General features: G+C 40.1%; 2 protein-coding genes across 2 annotated transcripts; both read right to left on the minus strand.

Moving 5' to 3' along the window:
* Positions 1-1,494: 1,494 nt before the first annotated feature.
* On the minus strand, positions 1,495-2,823 carry LOC133929645 (uncharacterized). Its single transcript, XM_062376438.1, has 2 exons — positions 2,265-2,823; positions 1,495-2,075 (listed from the first exon to the last, which is right to left on the minus strand). The coding sequence occupies exons 1-2, from the start codon at positions 2,821-2,823 to the stop codon at positions 1,495-1,497; spliced, it is 1,140 nt and encodes a 379-aa protein (XP_062232422.1).
* A 944-nt stretch (positions 2,824-3,767) lies between these two features.
* On the minus strand, positions 3,768-5,761 carry LOC133929646 (uncharacterized). The gene is made up of 4 exons (XM_062376439.1): positions 5,311-5,761; positions 5,179-5,204; positions 5,000-5,088; positions 3,768-4,905 (listed from the first exon to the last, which is right to left on the minus strand). The coding sequence occupies exons 1-4, from the start codon at positions 5,759-5,761 to the stop codon at positions 3,768-3,770; spliced, it is 1,704 nt and encodes a 567-aa protein (XP_062232423.1).
* Between the last annotated feature and the right edge of the window lie 13,368 nt (positions 5,762-19,129).

Here is a 19,129-nt window from a genome sequence, read left to right on the forward strand (position 1 = left end):
AGAGTGAAGCTTAATTATTTGTGCGCATTCTAGAAGAACCATTTCTGCTTTATTTAGCCATATGATGGAGACAAAAAAAATTAGACGACTTAATTTATTTATTTCTTCTCCATCCTTACTAGTGAAGAAACAAGCTATAATAGGATGCATCAGAAATAATAATTATGTAATAGTATTAGTTTAATTGGTGCATTAGGGCAGTCCTTGGTGAAAGTGACATGGGGGCTGGATGCATAGCATCTGCCAAACGCATTCAGGTGAGGAGATCTGAAGGAGACTTTTGGACTGGATGCATTGCATTGCATCTTATGCCCAATAATGTGCTCCGACGTCACTACTGAGTACAAGGGCCGTGCACTGCACCCTTTTTCGCATGGATTTTCTAGAGATGTTAGAGAAATTATGTTGGTTGAATTTTACATAACTACGTTATGATTAGAAAAACTACAATAAAACTACACTATTAGGAGCTAGTTTTATAAAGCTACATTTTTATAGACATCGGTATCACAAAGCAACACTTGTAAGAATCAATTTCACAAAGCTGCATATTTTATTATCACTTCACGTTGCAAACTACACATTAATTGCAAATTTGTATCACAAAACCGCACCTGCATCAAGGCTTAATAGTGCAGTTTTGCAATATAGGATGACAAGAGAAGTGTAACTTTGTGAAACTGGTTGTTGAAAGTATAGTTTTGCGATAGCTTTTTTAATCTAAGCGTAGTTTGGTGAAAATTAATTCCTGCAGGAACAATACAATTCCTACGTAGGTTTGGAAAAACTCTGACTTCCTCAAACAATAATATGTAAATCCTAGACAATGAACACATATAAACACATTATTGACCATATTAGCATATAATATCATTTGATCTACATTAAAAAATGTGTTCATAATATTAAAACACTTACTACTATCTTGTATACTATGTAAAAAAAAACATGCTCAAAATCATGCATTAGAGACTTAGAAAAGGGCAGCGTTTATTTTATGAAATATAACTATATAATATACAATAAAATTAATGGATATATATTACGAAAATGCATTCAAGCAAAAATACCATGAATGACCAGGATCCAAATTTTAAGAAGATTTTTGTCCACTTCTCACTTATGCCACCATTTTTTTTGACCTCTCATAAATGTCATTGTTCTGTTTGTATCCTTCTCATTTCGGCTGTTTTCCATCACTAGTAACTATGCACGTGCGACACGCACGCGCAATTTTTGTACACGCACGTAGATGTACTCCACATCCATTACATTGCATGAAAGCCACGTATTTAAAAATAAAACAATGTGTAAAAAAATTATTTAACTTCATAACACGCGTATTGTATTCACAAAGAAAGAATTACGTAATACAATGCGCTATCATGAAACCGAGGAACACCATTCCAATACATCCCTGTACATAATATTTTTGGTGCTTCTCCCCATGGCATCTATATCTTTATTTGGCTTAGCCAAAATCCGTGTCGACTGCTATGATACACCCCTCGATAATGCAACATACAGTTGTCTATGAGAAAACACAGGCTCAGGTAGATAAATACCAACATTAGGAATGGTTTGTCCTTGAGCTTTGTTTATAATCATTGCAAAGCTAAGGCGGATTGGAAATTGTTTCCTCTTGAATCTGAAAGGAAGTGAAATGTCCTCTGAGGGGGACAAAGGGATCCTAGGAATGAACACTCTCTTTTCAGCATGTTGGCCGCCAACAATCTCTGCATCAATGGTATTACGTTGGTAGTCTCTAACCATTAGCCTTGTTCCGTTGCATAGACCGTTGTGAGGATCAAGATTCCGAAGCAAAATAACTGGACAATTGCTTTTGAGTTTAAGCAAATGTGGCGGCAATCCATTTGGTGTCATTGAGTTCAGAAAGTCAATCGGATAGTTGTTTCGTGAGTCATCATCGACGGAATCAAAGCTGTAGTATACCGTCTCCTTGCCTGGAAACCTATTGATCATTATTGCATTAAGCTCATCTACATGCTCATTCTTAGTTGAGAGGATAGCATGTGCGCTCATGTAGTCCGCTGACGTAGAATTGTTCTGGAGATCTGGGAATACAAATTTAATGAGTTTGTCAATTGATTCTTCTGCAGTACTATAACCAACCACGATATCATTTGGGAGACGCACATAATCATCACCAATCGTCTCTTATGTTCCGTTGCTGATCCTAAGAAGGTATTCGGAGAACCATGGGTCAGACTGCGCCCTCATATTCTGAGTTAGTTGTATCTTACGTATCTTCTCCCATATATAAGACCTTTGTAGTGTAGCATCAGTGATCTGTGCCCTCGTACCACGTGTCACCACTGGAAGGACCTGCCTAAAGTCTCCTCCAAATACCATGACCTTTCCGCCAAAGAGCTGCGAGCATCCCATTATATCCTGGAGAGACCTATCAAGTGTTTCAACAGCTTGACGTTTGGTCATGGCAACTTCATCCCAGATTATCAAGTGTGACCTGCGAAGCAACTCAGCAGTACCGCTCTGCTTGGTGAAATTACACATGTTGTTGTCAGAAAGCTTTATGGGGATCTTGAACCTGGAGTGGGCGGTGCGACCACCAGGCATGATGGACGCTGCAATACCAGATGTTGCAGTTGCAATGGCTATCAGACCCATCGAACGAACCTTTGCAAGCAATGCCTTGTACAAATATGTCTTTCCCGTGCCACCTGGACCGTTAACAAAGAATACCTGGCTCTTAAAGTTGATAACGTGATCCATTATTTCATCAAACCCTGACCGCTGCTCTGTGTTCAATGTATTAATAAGATTCAGGTGTTCTTCGTCCATGCCCACAGACAATTCCTCTAATATTTCTCTCGATTGATCGCTATAATAATCAGCTGCATGAATAATATAATAATAAAATATATTAACCGAGTCGTTAGTCAACATAACAAAATGTTTACAATACAGTGTTAGATACATATGCACTGGCATAACTATAAGAAAACTACCATTTGTCCAACCATTTATTCATATCACCATATTTCATCCATATAATTGAGTCTAATTATATTCATATCACCATATTTCATCCATATAATTGAGTCTAATTATTCGTATAGTTACCAAGAAAAATTGTTATATGTGTTATGTAAATCATAATACTTTAGTCCACAAAGCAAGGTGTTATCTACAAGTCATAATTCATCATGTAGGTCGCATGTAATATATTTACCAATAAATCATGACTATTGACAAAATAAGTGGGAAAAAAATGTAAAACACTATGCAAGGACGTCACCTGAGTCGTCAACCTCTGGAAGACCATAATTCCTTACATCCTTGCCCATTGAATGAACCACGTTTCTAATATCCCTAAGCACCATTTGCTCAACCCTTGCTGCATCATTGTGTGTACGACGATAATCTTGGGACATTGCTTCAAAATGATTTTCCCATAAGCCACGGATATTTGTCGCCTCGCAGAATACAATAATTGTTGCAAACAGCCTTCTCATTGCACAAGGCATGTGGAATGTAGCAGACTCAGTCAAGCATTCATCGAGGGATCTATCAGTCTCTATGAGCCCTATCATCTCGCACGCTTCTCTGAAGGTGGAACAGGTTTTCCCATGTACAGTACGAAAGTTCTCGTATGAAGTTGCGCCTATCACATGGTTGAGGAGCACACATAAATAGTACCTCTCCCCTTCAGCAGGGTTTGCATACACAATTCTCCCAACTTGCGGTCTCTTTACCCTTAACTGCCAGTGCTTGTCGGACTTGATCTATCGGAAGTGCTCCGGGAACTCTTTGTATAACAATTTACGTGCTGTGCTATCCACTAGATTCATCTTGAAATACTCAGTAAGCATCGACCTCTTAGATTTCTCCCGGTTGGCAACATCATTCAGGTTATCAGTAGCTTTGTATGACACAAGTTGCATGTTTGGCAGGTGTAGTTGGAGTTGTAAAACAGAAGGAGATACGGCGTACAAAGGGAAACTAAATATCCGATACACGGCCTCGGGGGGAGTTATGAACCTTGCGTCCCTGTATTGTCGGATCTCGTTGATTACTGCACCATTTTGATCTTGTGGATCGACTGAGAAGGATGCACGATCATGGCCTTTATAGACATATTTGTATAGGTACTTAACTGCCTTAATGCTTGAACAAACTTCGACATTAATATGGTAGTTATACCGCATAAGCAATGTGGGGTTGTACGGAACCACCCATCTATTATCCAATACGGCACCCCTGATCACCACTCGACGTCCATCTTCTCTTCTCCTATATATAGGATAAGAGTCTTTTCCTTGCTGTGTGGCTGAACAGAACTGTCGAGGATAACGGAAACGGCATTGTCCGTCTATCATGCAGGGGCAGTTTTTGTTGAGAGCACCACATGGTCCATGTAGCATGTGCTTGATAACCAGAGCATGCAATACAGGGTACTTGTTTGGGTCAGGAATCTCTGCTGAAATCACCTTGTCGTAATCATCAGGACTACTTAACTTACTGTTAGGGGCCATAATCAATAAGAAGTGCTCATGTGGCAAACCCCTCTTCTGAAACTCCGTAACATGTGCATATGATGCGACCTCACCCAAGTGACTCTTCTTGATCAAAAAATCTTGTATATCACGCAGCTTAGTCCGGTAAACTCTCGCAACCAATTCTGGTCTATCTTGTGGTGTCTGTCCCGGAAATAGTTGCCTTGTTATCTCCTCCCAATATGGATTACATGTCATTGTGACAAAGTAATCAGGCTTCCCAAACCGGGTCACTAAAACCTTTGCGTCAAGGAATCGTGCTTGCACGTCTCGATCTCCTCCAGGGAAAGTCCGTGGGAGCACAATTCTTAGACCAACCTCAGAAGCACGAGCTTCACCAGCAGCAATTGTATCTATAATGCCCTGTCTGGTATTATAATAAGCAACACATCAGAAAAAAGGAGGACATGTGTTAATGATACAATTCTCAAATAAATAGGACGATATGTAATACTTGGTACAAGTCTGCACGTATGAGAGCTTGATTCTCTGGTTTCGAATACCAATCGAGCCTCATAGACTCTATCTTTATGTATATGTCAACAACCCACTGTTGGAAAAGACGACGTCCATGTAACAGTATGTTAAATCCCCTAAGCCTGATCTGCAACTTGAAACAATAATATTCCCTAGCACTGACATGTTTGTTGGACTCACTACCACCATCTGCACAAAACATAAACTCAGTACCACAGTAACAATGGGTTAAGAAACAATATTAACTGTTCATATAAAATTTTAAATTTGGGAAGTTAGGAAATAGCCTACAGACCTTCCTCGTCACGGTTGTCATCATCATTGTCATCGTAATTGTCTAGGCAATCTACTGGGTTAGGACCTTCATAAAGCATCTTACGTTGCCATCCTATTTCACCACCAGGGAAAAACAAAGGATAGGCCAACGGATCGTAGCACCCATGGTATGCCCGGATATACCGAGGTCGGTCGGCTTTTCCATACACTATAACACTTCTATTGAAACATTTTTGTGGATCATTCCCTTCCATCCAGATAGCAGTGACTTGTGAAGCTGTGGGGGCATTGTACCTTCGCTGGTCCAATGCAATATCCGTGTTCAACTCAATCCTATAATTATGGAGGTTTGGAGCAGAACCAACACTCTGAAAGGTCTGCACATACCACCCCAAGATGAGTGCTCTCTCCTCCGACTTCCCTAGAGCCTCCGGTAGCACAGCCGAGACAGCGACGGGTTCTCCACCCATACGGGGATGGAGCGACAGAAGTATGGAAATAGGATAAGGTAGCGGCGAGACGAGCCGTTTAAATAGGTGTCAAGTGGAAGTGCAGTGATGTATGCAGCTGAGGCATCCTAACGAACGAACGATTTGAACCTTGTTCCTACACGACCTGATCAAATCGATCAGGCACTTGCCATCTATCTTCATTGTTCAACTCTTTGATGAAAAGATGAAAAAACCAAAAAAAAGCTCTGCCCTTCCATCTCTTGGATAAATAGAGAGGGAGGGCAGAGTCCTTTGGTGTCCCTTCCAGTTAAGAATTGGGGCTTCACAATTACTAGCCAATATTTCTCTCATGCCTTTTCTCGTTCATGGGTTGTGCTCTAGTATCCTCTGAATCTTCCGGATCAAATTGATATCAAGACCAGGAGACCTCTTAGCTCTGTGTTCCATTGTCTCATCAGTATCATAGAAGTATAGCTGCAGGTGCCATGGACCCTTCCCACCGGGTACCAGCTGGTCCAGACGGTGATATAGTTGACCGTGTGCACGGAATGTATATATACCAGTTCCTGCAGCAGTGCTGACTCGACGATCAAGTGTAACACCAAGACTTGTAAAGGAGAAATGAGAATTGAAATATCGTATGTGTTGTCTGAAGTATTTTGCATCGTCATCATCAAGGCTCGTATACAATCGTCGCAACTCATCCGGTACATCTGGAATGAAGATTTTAACCTTTCCTTTCCTATAACAAAAAGCAGGTCCCTTGTATTGGAACCGTTTGGCTCCACAATACGGGCAGTTTTTGACTTCCCTTAAAACATGATGCTTCTTTGGAAGATTTTGGTAGATACGGTCATACGGATCATAACTTTGCATGCACACACTATCAGGACCTTCCACCACGTATGATTCAAAAACAACATCTGCACAAATTCCAAAATATTTATATGGATAGGTTACATAATGATTCAGATAGACCAACATATAATATGGAACTGCAAATTGGATTGACGTTTTTACCTTGACCACGATATAACCTCCCTTCGTCATCGTCAAAATCATCGGGAACATCCTGGACAGCCTGGAGTTGCTCTATGGGTTGAAATAAGCAGTGTGAGAACACATCAAAATAGAGTACAATGATGGATAATGTGTTACCTTCATCCGACGAATGTTGTTCCGGTGGTTCAAATATAACAGAATCACAAACTTCATTATCGGGATATGGATGAATATCAGCATGATTCAAAGGATTAGGCGTTCCAATTGTGATGTGCATAGTATTTGATTCCACGAGTGCACCAGTGTTTTCCTGTTGGCGGCTAATACGCAGGCTGTGTAAGTATTTTGATCTACACTCATCTGACATCTGCACGCAACATTGTCGACCCTTTTGACGTTTACAGTCTGGCTCAAGACCAGAACCCTGATGGTCACTGGTCATGAAACTGTGAATGACACTGCCATCTGTACCTGTCAAATACTGCACTCACGTTAGTCTCCCTGTTGAAATATATGATAGATGATTTGTGGTGAAACAAAACCAAGTAATTAAACCATCACCATACATGTGGGATTCACCGGCTCACATGAAGAAGGTTCTCGATCGTTGAGACCGAACAATTCATATTTCTTTTTCTGGCGGGCTAAACGCTTCTTCTCTAAATATTCAACCTTCTTATATGCAGACATTCGAGCATACCACGATTCATTATGAGGAGACGGTTGAGCCTGATCTACGACACTTGCATCTAGTTTTTTTTTTCTGCATTCATCACATATTGTAACCAGATCGAGCATGAAGACATGTTCTTTTATTAGTTCAATGAATATATGGCATGTCGTTGTACCTTTAATAGGAGTGGTTGTCATGTCTCCAAACGGAGTACGTAACATTGTGATAGTGGATTTTCCAGATCCACCTTGGTCAATGTCCAATGCTGCAACCGAACCATTTGAATTATTAATTTTTGACCGTTGGTAGTCATCATTTCGGCGCAGCCAACAAGTATCGTCACCAGGAGTAACATTTTCCTTGTTCCATGCGGTGCAAGATTGTCCAGATACACTTGGAATGCCTGAAGACATATCACAACAAAAAGCGTGGTATGCTAAAAAAAGATACCCAAGAAAAATGAAGGTGTCGATAAAAATCCAATAATGAATTGTCGTAATTACCAGGTGTTATAGGAAGTGGATTCGATGTTTCACGGCAACCAAGAGTGTGAATTGTCGAACCATCTATCCTATTCTTACACCACTCGCGATTCTTTCTAAGACGTTCTTCTTTCTTTTCTGCAGACATTTGCGCGTACCGCTCCCTATCCCTCTGCCTCCTACGTTCTTTGGGATCTGTGAGCGTTGGCTATGTAGTGGTTGCATCATCATTTTGCTGTTTACAAGCTTCATGCTTCATTTGCGCATACCGGTCCCTTTCCCTCTCACGTTTAATTTTGAGCAACTCTTCTTTCTTATGTACAGGCATTTGTGCGTACCGGTTCCTTTCCCTTTGCCTCTTACGTTCTTCGGCATCCGTAAGTGACGGCAGCGCACTGGACGATGTAGACCCATCCAGACCGTTAACGTCGGAGCCATCTAATAAAAATCCAACAGTAGCTAACGTCAGTAGTTGACATATGACTGAGCAAAGTATATGGAAAAACAACCGCTTCAGAGAGTGATGATCATACTTACTCATAATACCGATGTTAGTAAGATCATTAAACGTCGTGGTACAATCAGTTCGCTTCAAAGATGACATCTGCGATACAAGGATATATGACCGTTCATCACACAATACACTGACAAGTTAAGAAAACAGGGGAGGAGGCTCCATTGGCTTGTTCAAAAAGCCCCGCCAAATACACCAAGTCCAATGGGCAGTGAAAAGCCATATACTCCCACAACTCTAAACTATTCTTAAAGGGCAGGCAAGATGGTCTACATTTTATATCCTAGTCATGAATTAGCACATACACCATCTTATCAAGAGAGTTAACGAAAACATATTGATATAGCATACAAAACAGATGCATATGTTATCATCTGCTATACACCTAGGATATTTGAAGATGGCCTTTACAGAAAAAAAAAAAGAGTAAGGTTGCAACTCAAGATTATGGCAAGTTTGACCATTGTGTTTGCACTATGTGCTGCTCCGTGATGGTGGTGTGGTGGCACTGTACGGCGGCCAGACACAGGCCTCGAAAACATGTACACGTTAGACTTACGGGTGCACGCAGGAAGGAGAAGAAATAATGCAAGCACTGAAGCCCATGAAAAAGAAACTGATGACCCCAACCAAACAAATAGGAAGCCCTCGGGAAGAAAAATATGATCTGAAGAAGAAAGTCCAAGCCACGCATCGAAATTTTCCTCACATGAAAAATCGACATATAGCATATAAACAAACCCACAGGAAGCCCTCGGACAGACGGCCTTGTTTTGGATATTCCAAAGAGGGTCAGTGCATGTTAAACCTCTGCTCTGTAAAGGTGGATAGCACTGGATGCCAGTGCATGCAAGTTATTGTTGGGGGTGCTCAACACATGGGATCTTTTTTTTTGGCCTCGTGACACATGCTGTTGAATGAGGACCAGGTTAATTTTTGGTTGTGTTGATGCTTTACTACTATAATTCTGTACTGCGTCCTTGCATATTATTTTTCGATTTAAAATTTTGCAACAGAATCTCTCTCTCTCTCTCTCTCAGAGTTGAGAGTCCCAGTACACTACGTCTGGGTAGCAGACAGGCACCTTCCTACATGCACCACCGCTCCAAGCCAACGCCATGCAGGGCAGCGGGCGAGCTTCCTCGCGATCAAAGCCGTCATGATCTTATTCCGAACCCGCATATAAACTCCCACCCCATCCTCACCACCTCTCCCACCATCCAAACCCCAAATGCACCAACGCCGGAGCATTGATAGCACAAGAATAATACCGGAATTACGAGTAACTATTGACAGCACAAGAATAATATAGAAATCATGATGAAGCAAACATCCAATGAAACAAAAACATAATAGCATGTCTGATCTAAAACTACAAACCTAGCATTATTTAGCATTGTCTATTACAAAAATATCCTTCGAAATGAACTTGAATCCATAAGTATATCCAACATAGGTCACACCACTGTTGCTAGGTACGTTCACCTTTTTTCAATAAATCTGTTCACGAATTTGAGGTCCTTCTTGCCTGTGACTAACGACCGTTGGAAGGCTGCGTTATCCAATCAGGGATGTTTCAATTAATTCGCCTATTTGGTTTAGCATCCATTCAGTACTTGAGTTCATGTACAAAATTTTATGAATGTTTCTGGAACTACTCACCATGCAATTTACGGGTTTGAAGATTAGTTGGATTGAATGCAAAACTCGTATGATCTGAAGTCTTCAGACACCCTGTCATAAATTGAACTTTCTTAGTTACTATGCAGTTATATATATGTAGAAACTGTCAATATTCCTTGTCTTTAAAAATAAATATGATGAATTACTCACTGTGTATCTTATTCAATTTTAGCATGATCCTAAGGATAACATGTTTATTATTTCCCGCAAATTGCAAGCTTATTGCATACCGCGCTAAAAGCTCACACCAAATTCCAACAACTATGAGGTTGAACCTACAATTTTAAAATAAAAAACATATGATATTATGCATGAACTTATTACCTCTATTATATAAAGCTGGAGTTTGCAAATTTTCTATTCGTATCCACAAAAGTATACCTTTCATCCATGAGTATGACCTCTCTGTAGGGTTTTTTTGTTACCAACGTGCTCAAGTTTACACCAGTGCACAACAACTCCAACTATATCTGTATGATTTATTAATTATCAGTTTATTAAATGAATACTCCTACTTCTCTCAATATAATAGACAAAAGAAAATGTTTCACACTTAATTCTTACCTACAAACGTCTTGTTAGGACATCGGTACACTTCATGGATTGACATGAGATGCTTCGGATAGAGAGGAAATTGAATAGGCATGGTATACGGCTCAACCCTAGTGCGATCGTTCAAGACACACTCATATCAGTGCCCAATATTCCGAAAATCCACCGCCTCCTCCCAGTTATGATCGAATCTCACTTCATGCAGGGTATAAACGCACCCTTTTGCGAGTAAAGTGTTGAATCTCTCAATATTGTTATTCAATGCAATTGCTTCTATTTTAGATCCCTTAAAATTTAATAACAGATAAAGTTAGGTTGTGATAATATTTCTTATAACATGATTGTTATCTCTATCCATTAGACAAGTGACTTACATTGATATCCATGAGAATAAAGTGTTGACTATCACGATGACGAGAGTGGATCGGGAACTTGACATCTACCCTAACAACGACACTCCATAATCTCTCCAAGTCCAAATATTCAATGTCATCGAATAATTTGAATCTGTATAAAATTACATGTTAGCCTTATTTGGTTTATGATTTATTTTAGCTACATATTGATAGGTGAATATAAACGTACCTAGGCACCACTGGCTTGTGAGAGAAGATTGCATACGTTCTCTTTCGGCAAAGATCCATAGGGCTTTATATTTGTATAGAAACAGATCACAGAATCGCATAGGCCCCAAAAGAACACATCAAACGTTAGGGATTCAAATAAATAGACTGCTTTGTATTGCTAAACTTGTAATAATAAATATGTCCGTTCGGTAATCACAAGGCAAACATGAATCACAAGGCTAACATCTAATATCATGGATTGTAGCACAACACCATCAAGAGGCAGAACAGGTAAATAGATTAACAAACATACCAATATAGAACAGAATATTAAAAGTAATATTAAAAGTAAAACTAAAAAATATATAGATCAGAGTAATGTACTTTTATGAATTTCTTGAAGCCACTCTTTCAGAGTTTTCTTCAATAAAATCTGCATGTAAGAATATTGATTGGAGAAGTGAGCCAAACCCAGATTAAGAAAGGGAGAACTCCAAAGTCTAAACATTTTTGCAACAATTATCTAGACATATCCATCTCAACTCATATCTGAAGTCAGAAAAATATATAGTGACAAAACAGGGTGATTAATATAGAAATTTAAATTTCCCAATTTATGGACTGGAATCCAAATGAGAAACAGAGGGACAGAGATTATTGTGAGCAACAAAAGTAATTATGAGTAGGAAACTTTGTAGGTTTATTGTTCGGATTGATAGAAAATTATACACATATTTTGAAGGAAATCATCACTGGGAACAATCTCAATGTCATAGAGACTTAAATAGCAGACTAACGAAGGTACAAAACTTGTGCTGAAAATTTTTCTGAACAAACTTAGAGCAGGTAATACATGTCCTTAGCCAAGGAAAACTGAACCAATAAGCACTCAACCGAATGATTAAAAGACTGTTGCACCTAACAACTACATAACACCCTTAGATTGTCAAAGATCCAGAGTTTAAATACTAACAAGACTATCGGCAAGCCTACACCGCTAAACTTAAAATTCAGAATGAAGAACACATGATAAAAATTTAGATTGCAGTCTGAAATTAAGACCCAAAGAAAACTCACTTACTTCAGGCTAAGTAGCACAAAAGCACACATCGAATTGGTATTAAAAAAACAAAATATGATAAACCTATTACATACTTGAACCTCGTAGAAAATTATGAATTGTGATCAATTGGTTGCACACGTCAATGTTCAGAAGCCAACACTAATCTGAATGGAAGCATAAAGGAATACTGGATAGCATAAAGGAATAAGTAATTAGAGAATACTGGATAGCATAAAGGAATAAGCCAACACTAATTATTCGTACTTAGAGAATACTGGATAGCATAAAGGAATAAGTAGATAGACTGCAAAAGGGAATCATGATAGAAGGATGAAACAATCATGTAAAGGAAACAGGAAAATGTCACTTGAATGGCTCAACTCTACCCCAATATCAACACAACCATTGCAACTTATGCTATTGCACACCATGTAATCTCACTCTCTCTCTCTCTCTAAGTGAACTTTCAAGTAGGATCGTTCATTTCCAATATGTAACACTACTGCCAATATATATCAGCATACTTCACAAATATCATAAACTTACCTTTCTCTTGGTGGTTGTTGTGAAATATCCTTCTTCAAAACCTCAAACTTTTTCCACTTGTTTTATCTGCAATTCAGATTAAAATCATTCAGAATAAAACATATATATAAAAGAGCCGAAATATATCACATATATCACCATATTCTTTAAAACCAGCAAATTACTTTCAGGAACTAATCAAGAATGCTGATTACTGGATAGCACATATATATCACAGATCACCATATTTTCTTTCATAATGCTGATTGCTTTCTTAGTAAAATGCTAATGCTGCTTAATTGGTATGCTACATTTCACATTTGTCTACTTGCCAATGCTTATGCTACAAATTGTGTTCTAGGCTATATCTGCAGGAGGCCAGGAGCATGACATGTTATCATATGGCCTGATGAGTTAGGGGAAGGGGATGGCCACATGGAGAGCCAAGTTGGGGATTACAGCCCTCCTGTTCGCTCTCTCCTCGAGGTCGAAGGCTTACCTGTTGGTTTTCAGGTATGCTTTCCCTGCCTGCTAATATTTTCACTTGTTCTTGGAGGGAACAACTGTCAGTCATGTGGATTTTCTCTTTTGAGAGTTGAGACAATAATGCAATTGAAGGTGGCTAGGGACAATCTTTTCTCTTGTGTGTGTTTGCATCCAGGGAGATTTTGGTTTGGTGAGGAGGAAGCACAGCAGGGGTACCACCTTCAAAGCATCAAGGTGACTGTTTTTCTTTTCTCTTCTACTTTCCACATCACATGGATCGATCCCTGTATGGGTGGATAATTTTTAGAGATTGTGTTTCCTCAAATCCAAGACCTCTCTTTAGCTTGTTGTCCTTGACTTGGATGGTCTTGTAGAGTGCATCTTTTGATTTATAAGTTTTGATGCATCCATATTTGACCAAGGCATTTAGCCTCTCATTCTACTTTTGTAACGTTTGCAAGGATTCAACATTAGTCGTACAAGCATTTATATCAAAGTTGAAACAACGAGAGCATCCATTGCTAGTAGATGCACTAGATAGTAAATTAGCTTCACTAGAGTTGGATGAGCCTTTCTTAAGGATATCAATTTGTGTTTCAAGAGTTTTATAATTTTCATCTAAACAAGATAATTTCTCTTGAAGCAAGAAATTGTTACTCTTAAGGTCGGCAATTGAGGAATTGGTCAAATCATAATCATTTGATAATTTCTCAACTTTTTCCTTCTCTTTAGCAAAGAGCTCCTCGAGTTCAAGGTTTCTCTCCTTTTCAAGGATGAGCAAGTCCTCTTGTCTCTCGAGGGTCTCCTCACGACCATCTATTGTATCCATTAGCTCCATTATTTTAGCCATGACATTTTTATTCAAACCTTTAAACAAGCTATCACAATCACTATCATATTCGCTATCACTATCTAAAAGCTTGGATTGAGATTTTACCTTGCGGCTTTTAGCCATGAAGCACTTTGGGGAGTCGTCATCATCATCACTCATTAAGAGTGATTTCCTTGGTGTTGGCTCATGGATGGCAATGGTGGCGACTCCTTCATCATCGGAGTCGGAGTCGGAGTTTGAATCCCACTCTTCTCCAATGTGTGCTTGGCCTGAATACTTCTTCTTGTATATCTTGTTCTTATCCTTCTTATATGGCTTGATCTTATTGTCTTCTTTGTCCATTCCTTTCTTCTTGTTCAGACAATCGACTATGAAGTGACCAACTTCACCACATTCATAGCATGCCCTTCTTGATGTTCTCTTCTTGGGCATGTCTCTCTTGTATTTTGAGTAGTCTTCCTTTCTCATGAACTTCTTGAATCTTTTCACAAACAAGGCCATTTCTTCATCTTCGGAGCTTTCCTCCTCACTTGTACTTGATTCTTGAGCTTGCTTGCTTTGAATGCAACCTCCTTGTTCTTGGAGGTTGAGCTTTATTTGGCATGAATCTTCACTTCATTTGCTTCTTCTTCTATTAGCCCATGAGCAAGGATCCTTCCAAGCACATCGCTTGGTGTAAGCCTCTTGTAGTCCCTTCTCTCTCGGGGGAGTGTCACCAAAGTGGGGTTTTTAGGAGCAAATGCTCTAAGCAATCTCTTTACCACTTTGTGATCATCAATGTCCTCACTCCCGAGCCCTCTTAGCTTGTTCACAAGCACCATCATCCGATCATACATGGCTTGAGGAATTTCATGATCTTCCATCACAAATCTTCCTAGCTTGCCCTCAAGCAGCTCTATCTTGGATTCTCTTACACTTGTTGTCCCTTCATGAGCAACTTGAAGAGTATCCCAAATTTGCTTGGCTTCTTCAAGTCCATCCACTTTATTGAATTCTTCCGGACTCAAAGCACTAAGCAATACACTTGTGGCTTGAGCATTGCGGTGCATATTTTGTTCTTCACTTGAGGTGAGCTCTTGATCTTCCTCCGGTAACTCAAATCCTGTGCAAACAATCTTCCAAATACTAGGATAAAGAGAGATTAAATGCATTTTTATTTTGTGCCTCCAAGCGGCATAATGTGTACCATCAAAAAATAGTGCACGCTAGGAAGGCACGGAGATATAGTTGCTTGAAGAATTTAAACGATCATAATTGAAAGGAATTTCACTTCCCTTTCCTTTACCATTACCGTCATCATTCTTCGATGGATCATCTTTAAATCCCCTCGGACTTCCGGATGTCGACATTATAATTTCCTCCAAGCGGTAAAGCCTTGTAGGAGGTTAGGCTCTGATACTAATTGATCCTTAATCGTTTTGTCATCAATAAGCTAAAACCCACTTAGGAGGGCTAGATGCACTTTCAATCTCCCCTTTTTGGTGATTGATGACAACACGATTAAAGCTTACAAAAAGATATTTGAAACAGGATTTCGAATTCTAGAAAATATGGTGAGCTCTCCCTAAATGTGTGCATTGATTTAAGATTGAGTTACACTCAAATGCACATATTCAAGATTTAAATTTGCAAGAGCTCCCCCTATATCCTAGAATCTGTGGGATGCAATATTAAGTAAACAAGATGCATATGGCAAGATATGAATCATACTTAATTTAAGAAATACGACAATCATCATACTAACATAAAAAGTCTTACAAATTCAAATGGAGCACATAGTTCATCACACAAACAATAGAGTCCAAATATCCAACAACGATGAAACAGAGTCCAAAGCTAGAAAAGAAAGAAACTAAGGAAACTAAGAATTGGATAACTCTCTCTCCCCCTTTGACATCAAGCACCAAAAAGAGAGATAACCTAATCGCTGCTGGCTTGTTCATCGTCATCGGCGTCATCTTCATCATCTTCATCATCACTTCCATTATTATCGTTGCCAGGAATGACGTCAGAGGAGTCATCTTGAGCTTGAGCTTGAGAGCTCTCTGTAGCTGCTTGGGCTTCATCATACCATGCCCATGGATTTTCAAATTCAACCGAAGCACTTTCCGCTTCATCCGAAGCAATGGATGAACAAGGTGGCTGACGGTTCATGGAGGCGTACATAGCTTTCTGACGCTTCTCCATTTTCTTTAAACGAACACCTTGCTCCTTGATCTGAGTAGCATTATGAGTGCACACTCTAAAAATGGCTTTGAGAGCACTTTTGATAAAAGATGACCCTCGAGGAGGAGCACGTCTCGAGGCAAACTTCCTTGAGCTTGGAGGAGCATGAGGAGGTGATGGCGAGGGAGAGGGAGCTCGGATGTTAAGAGGTCTCATCCGATAGGGTTCATGCTTTATCTCCTTCACAAATGTTTTCTTGGATACTCTCTCAATGATAGACATGATGTAGGGAGCGTATCCACAACTTTTGATGGGCGATTTGGATGTGAACACAATTTCTTCCCAAAGGAAGTACGTCACACTGAAGGGAGCATGATCATTGGACATGGCGGCGAGGAGATTCCTAGAGATGCTCTGCACAGTTGTCGCATCCCCGCTTTTTGGTGCCAAAGTGAGTCGAAACAAGGAGTTTAAGCAACGGTAGAATGGTCTCATTCCTGTAAGTTTTCCAAACTCGACTTGTCCATGGTTAAGATACATGAACCCAAGCTCTTCCAAAGTAAGTTGATTCTCGTTATAGATTTGATCTTCGGATGTGTCTCGAGCATCAAAATGAAAATGATGAGCAAATCCTCTGAAGCTTATTTTGTACTTGACTCCCTCTGTCATCCAATGCATAAAGGGATTCTCCGATCCCTCGAACCACACGGTGGCATAAAATTGTGCGATGACTTCTTCGCACCAATCATACTTGAAAGCCATTATGTTCTTGACTTTCTTGCTCTCACAAGCAGCGATGACTTCATTGAACACGGGATCATCTTTCTGAGCCATGTAATTCCAATCAATCCACTGCATATGTGTAATTGGCTTCTTCTTTGCTAAGATCACCGTTTCATAAAAATCTGCTTGGAAGTCATTCCAAAAGCGATGGTCTGCGACATTTTTCTCATAGTCATATGGATTGTTCAATCTCTCATTGACCACCCTGGATGCATGCCTCATGTAGTTCATCGTTTGTTTTGGAGTGTCAAAGATAGTGGCAGTCCTTCGTGGTCTATGGAGTTTCAAGGGTCCAATTACTTCATCAGCTTGCTCTTCTTCTTCATCTTCCTCGAACTCAGAACTGTTTTCTGTGGCGATGCCTTTACCTCTCTCTTCTCGAGAAGGCATCCCACCTCTTCCCCTTCCTGCTGTCACCCTGGCTACACCCTTTCCACGACCACTTTCGCGGCTCCTCATTGCTTGACTTTTGGTCCGACACAGAGTGACAACATCTCTTTGATAATCTTCAGTAAATGCCCCTTCTTCTATGTGAATTCCTCTTGCTGTGGCCACTTTGCGGACTCTCTCACCGCTTGCGTGCCCACTCTCACTATCCTCGGAATGAGCCGGTGCTCTCGCCTCTTGAGCGCGAGGATCACTCTTTTGTTTCTTCTTCCTCTTAAATGTGTGACCCTTCACAAAGCGATCTCCGGCCATTGCAAATAACCTGAGAGAGATAGAAGGAATAGGTGGATATGAGGGAACACTAATGAATAAAGAGTTGGTGAACACCGGATACTCCGGTCAGCCTGAGAAATCCCCCAAAACCTAGGGTTTTGGAAGATTCGGCCGACAAGAGTTGAATCTGGTTTAGGGATAAGTTCTAGGAAGCATATGGAACTATTCTACTAAGAGAAATTGATCCTAGACAAGGGCATTGATAGATCGGAAAGATTTAGGAAAAAGTACCTTTTGGAGCAAACTACTCCGGGGATTTTGATGAATAGAGTTTTCTGGAGATTTCGGCCTTGAATCCAAGTGAGGAACTATGAAAATCTTGAAGCTCCTTGGTTGTTCCTCAAAAATCGCTGGAGAGAGTAAGTTTGGGAGAGAGGAGTTGAGAGTAGATGAATATAAGCAACTGTTCAGGCAAGGGGTTATATAAGAAATCTGGAGACACCGGAGACTCCGGTCCTGATACTGTACCGGAGACTCCGGTGAAGACCGGACTATCCGGTAACTGGAACCTGGACAAGAATCAGCTTGAGCAGTGAACAGTGTCAGGTCCGGATACTCCGGTGTACACCGAACATTCCGGCCCCTGGAACTGTTACAGAATAGATTGACGATTGAAATTGGGGAGGAATTTTTTGGGAGAAAATCGTTGGACATAAAGGACTAATTTGCTAAATGTGATCAGCCAACAAGCATCATTACCGAGAGATCAAAGAACCAAATAATTTTGAGAAAATCACTCAAAAATGCAGTTTTCGCAAACTCCTAGCTAAGAAAGCTACAAATCTATAACAAGCAAATATATGCAACAGTTCAAGCCACGTTTCGAGAATCTAGGATATTTAATTCATTTCTCAACTCGCAAAACCTTTGCTCGTCTAGTGGTTTACTAAGGATATCGAGTAGTTGTCTTTCGGTTCTCACATGGCGAATATCGATATCCCCTTTTGTTGCATGGTCTCTCAAGAAATGATGTCTAATGTCTATGTGCTTGGTTCTTGAGTGTTGTACGGGATTGTTGGCTATTTTGATAGCACTCTCATTATCACACAAAAGTAGAATTTTGGATGTTTTGTGGCCATAATCTCTTAGTGTTTGCCTCATCCATAGGAGTTGAGCACAACAAGCTCCCGCGGTAACATATTCGGCTTCAGCTGTAGATAGGGCTACGGAGTTTTGTTTCTTGGACGACCAAGACACTAAGGACCTACCCAAGAATTGGCAAGTCCCCGAAGTGCTTTTTCTATCTACTTTGCAAGGGTCATAGTCGGAATCCGAATAGCCGATAAGGTCGAAGGATGACCCTTTAGGATACCATAAGCCCAGGTAAGGTGTATGAACT

Source organism: Phragmites australis, chromosome 9 (genome assembly GCF_958298935.1).
Source record: "Phragmites australis chromosome 9, lpPhrAust1.1, whole genome shotgun sequence".
Lineage (NCBI taxonomy): Eukaryota > Viridiplantae > Streptophyta > Magnoliopsida > Poales > Poaceae > Phragmites > Phragmites australis.

What these genes read in the sequence shown, in the direction of transcription:
- LOC133929645 (XM_062376438.1), bottom strand. Translation starts at nt 2,823, where the DNA reads ATGGACGAAGAACACCTGAATCTTATTAATACATTGAACACAGAGCAG. An exon ending in TTATATATGGGAGAAGATAC is followed by an intron (nt 2,076 to 2,264) that starts GTAAGATACAAC and finishes TTGTATTCCCAG; the next exon opens with ATCTCCAGAACAATTCTACG.
- LOC133929646 (XM_062376439.1), bottom strand. Translation starts at nt 5,761, where the DNA reads ATGGGTGGAGAACCCGTCGCTGTCTCGGCTGTGCTACCGGAGGCTCTA. An exon ending in GTAGTGAGTCCAACAAACAT is followed by an intron (nt 5,089 to 5,178) that starts GTCAGTGCTAGG and finishes CTTTTCCAACAG; the next exon opens with TGGGTTGTTGACATATACAT. An exon ending in GCTCTCATACGTGCAGACTT is followed by an intron (nt 4,906 to 4,999) that starts GTACCAAGTATT and finishes TTATAATACCAG; the next exon opens with ACAGGGCATTATAGATACAA.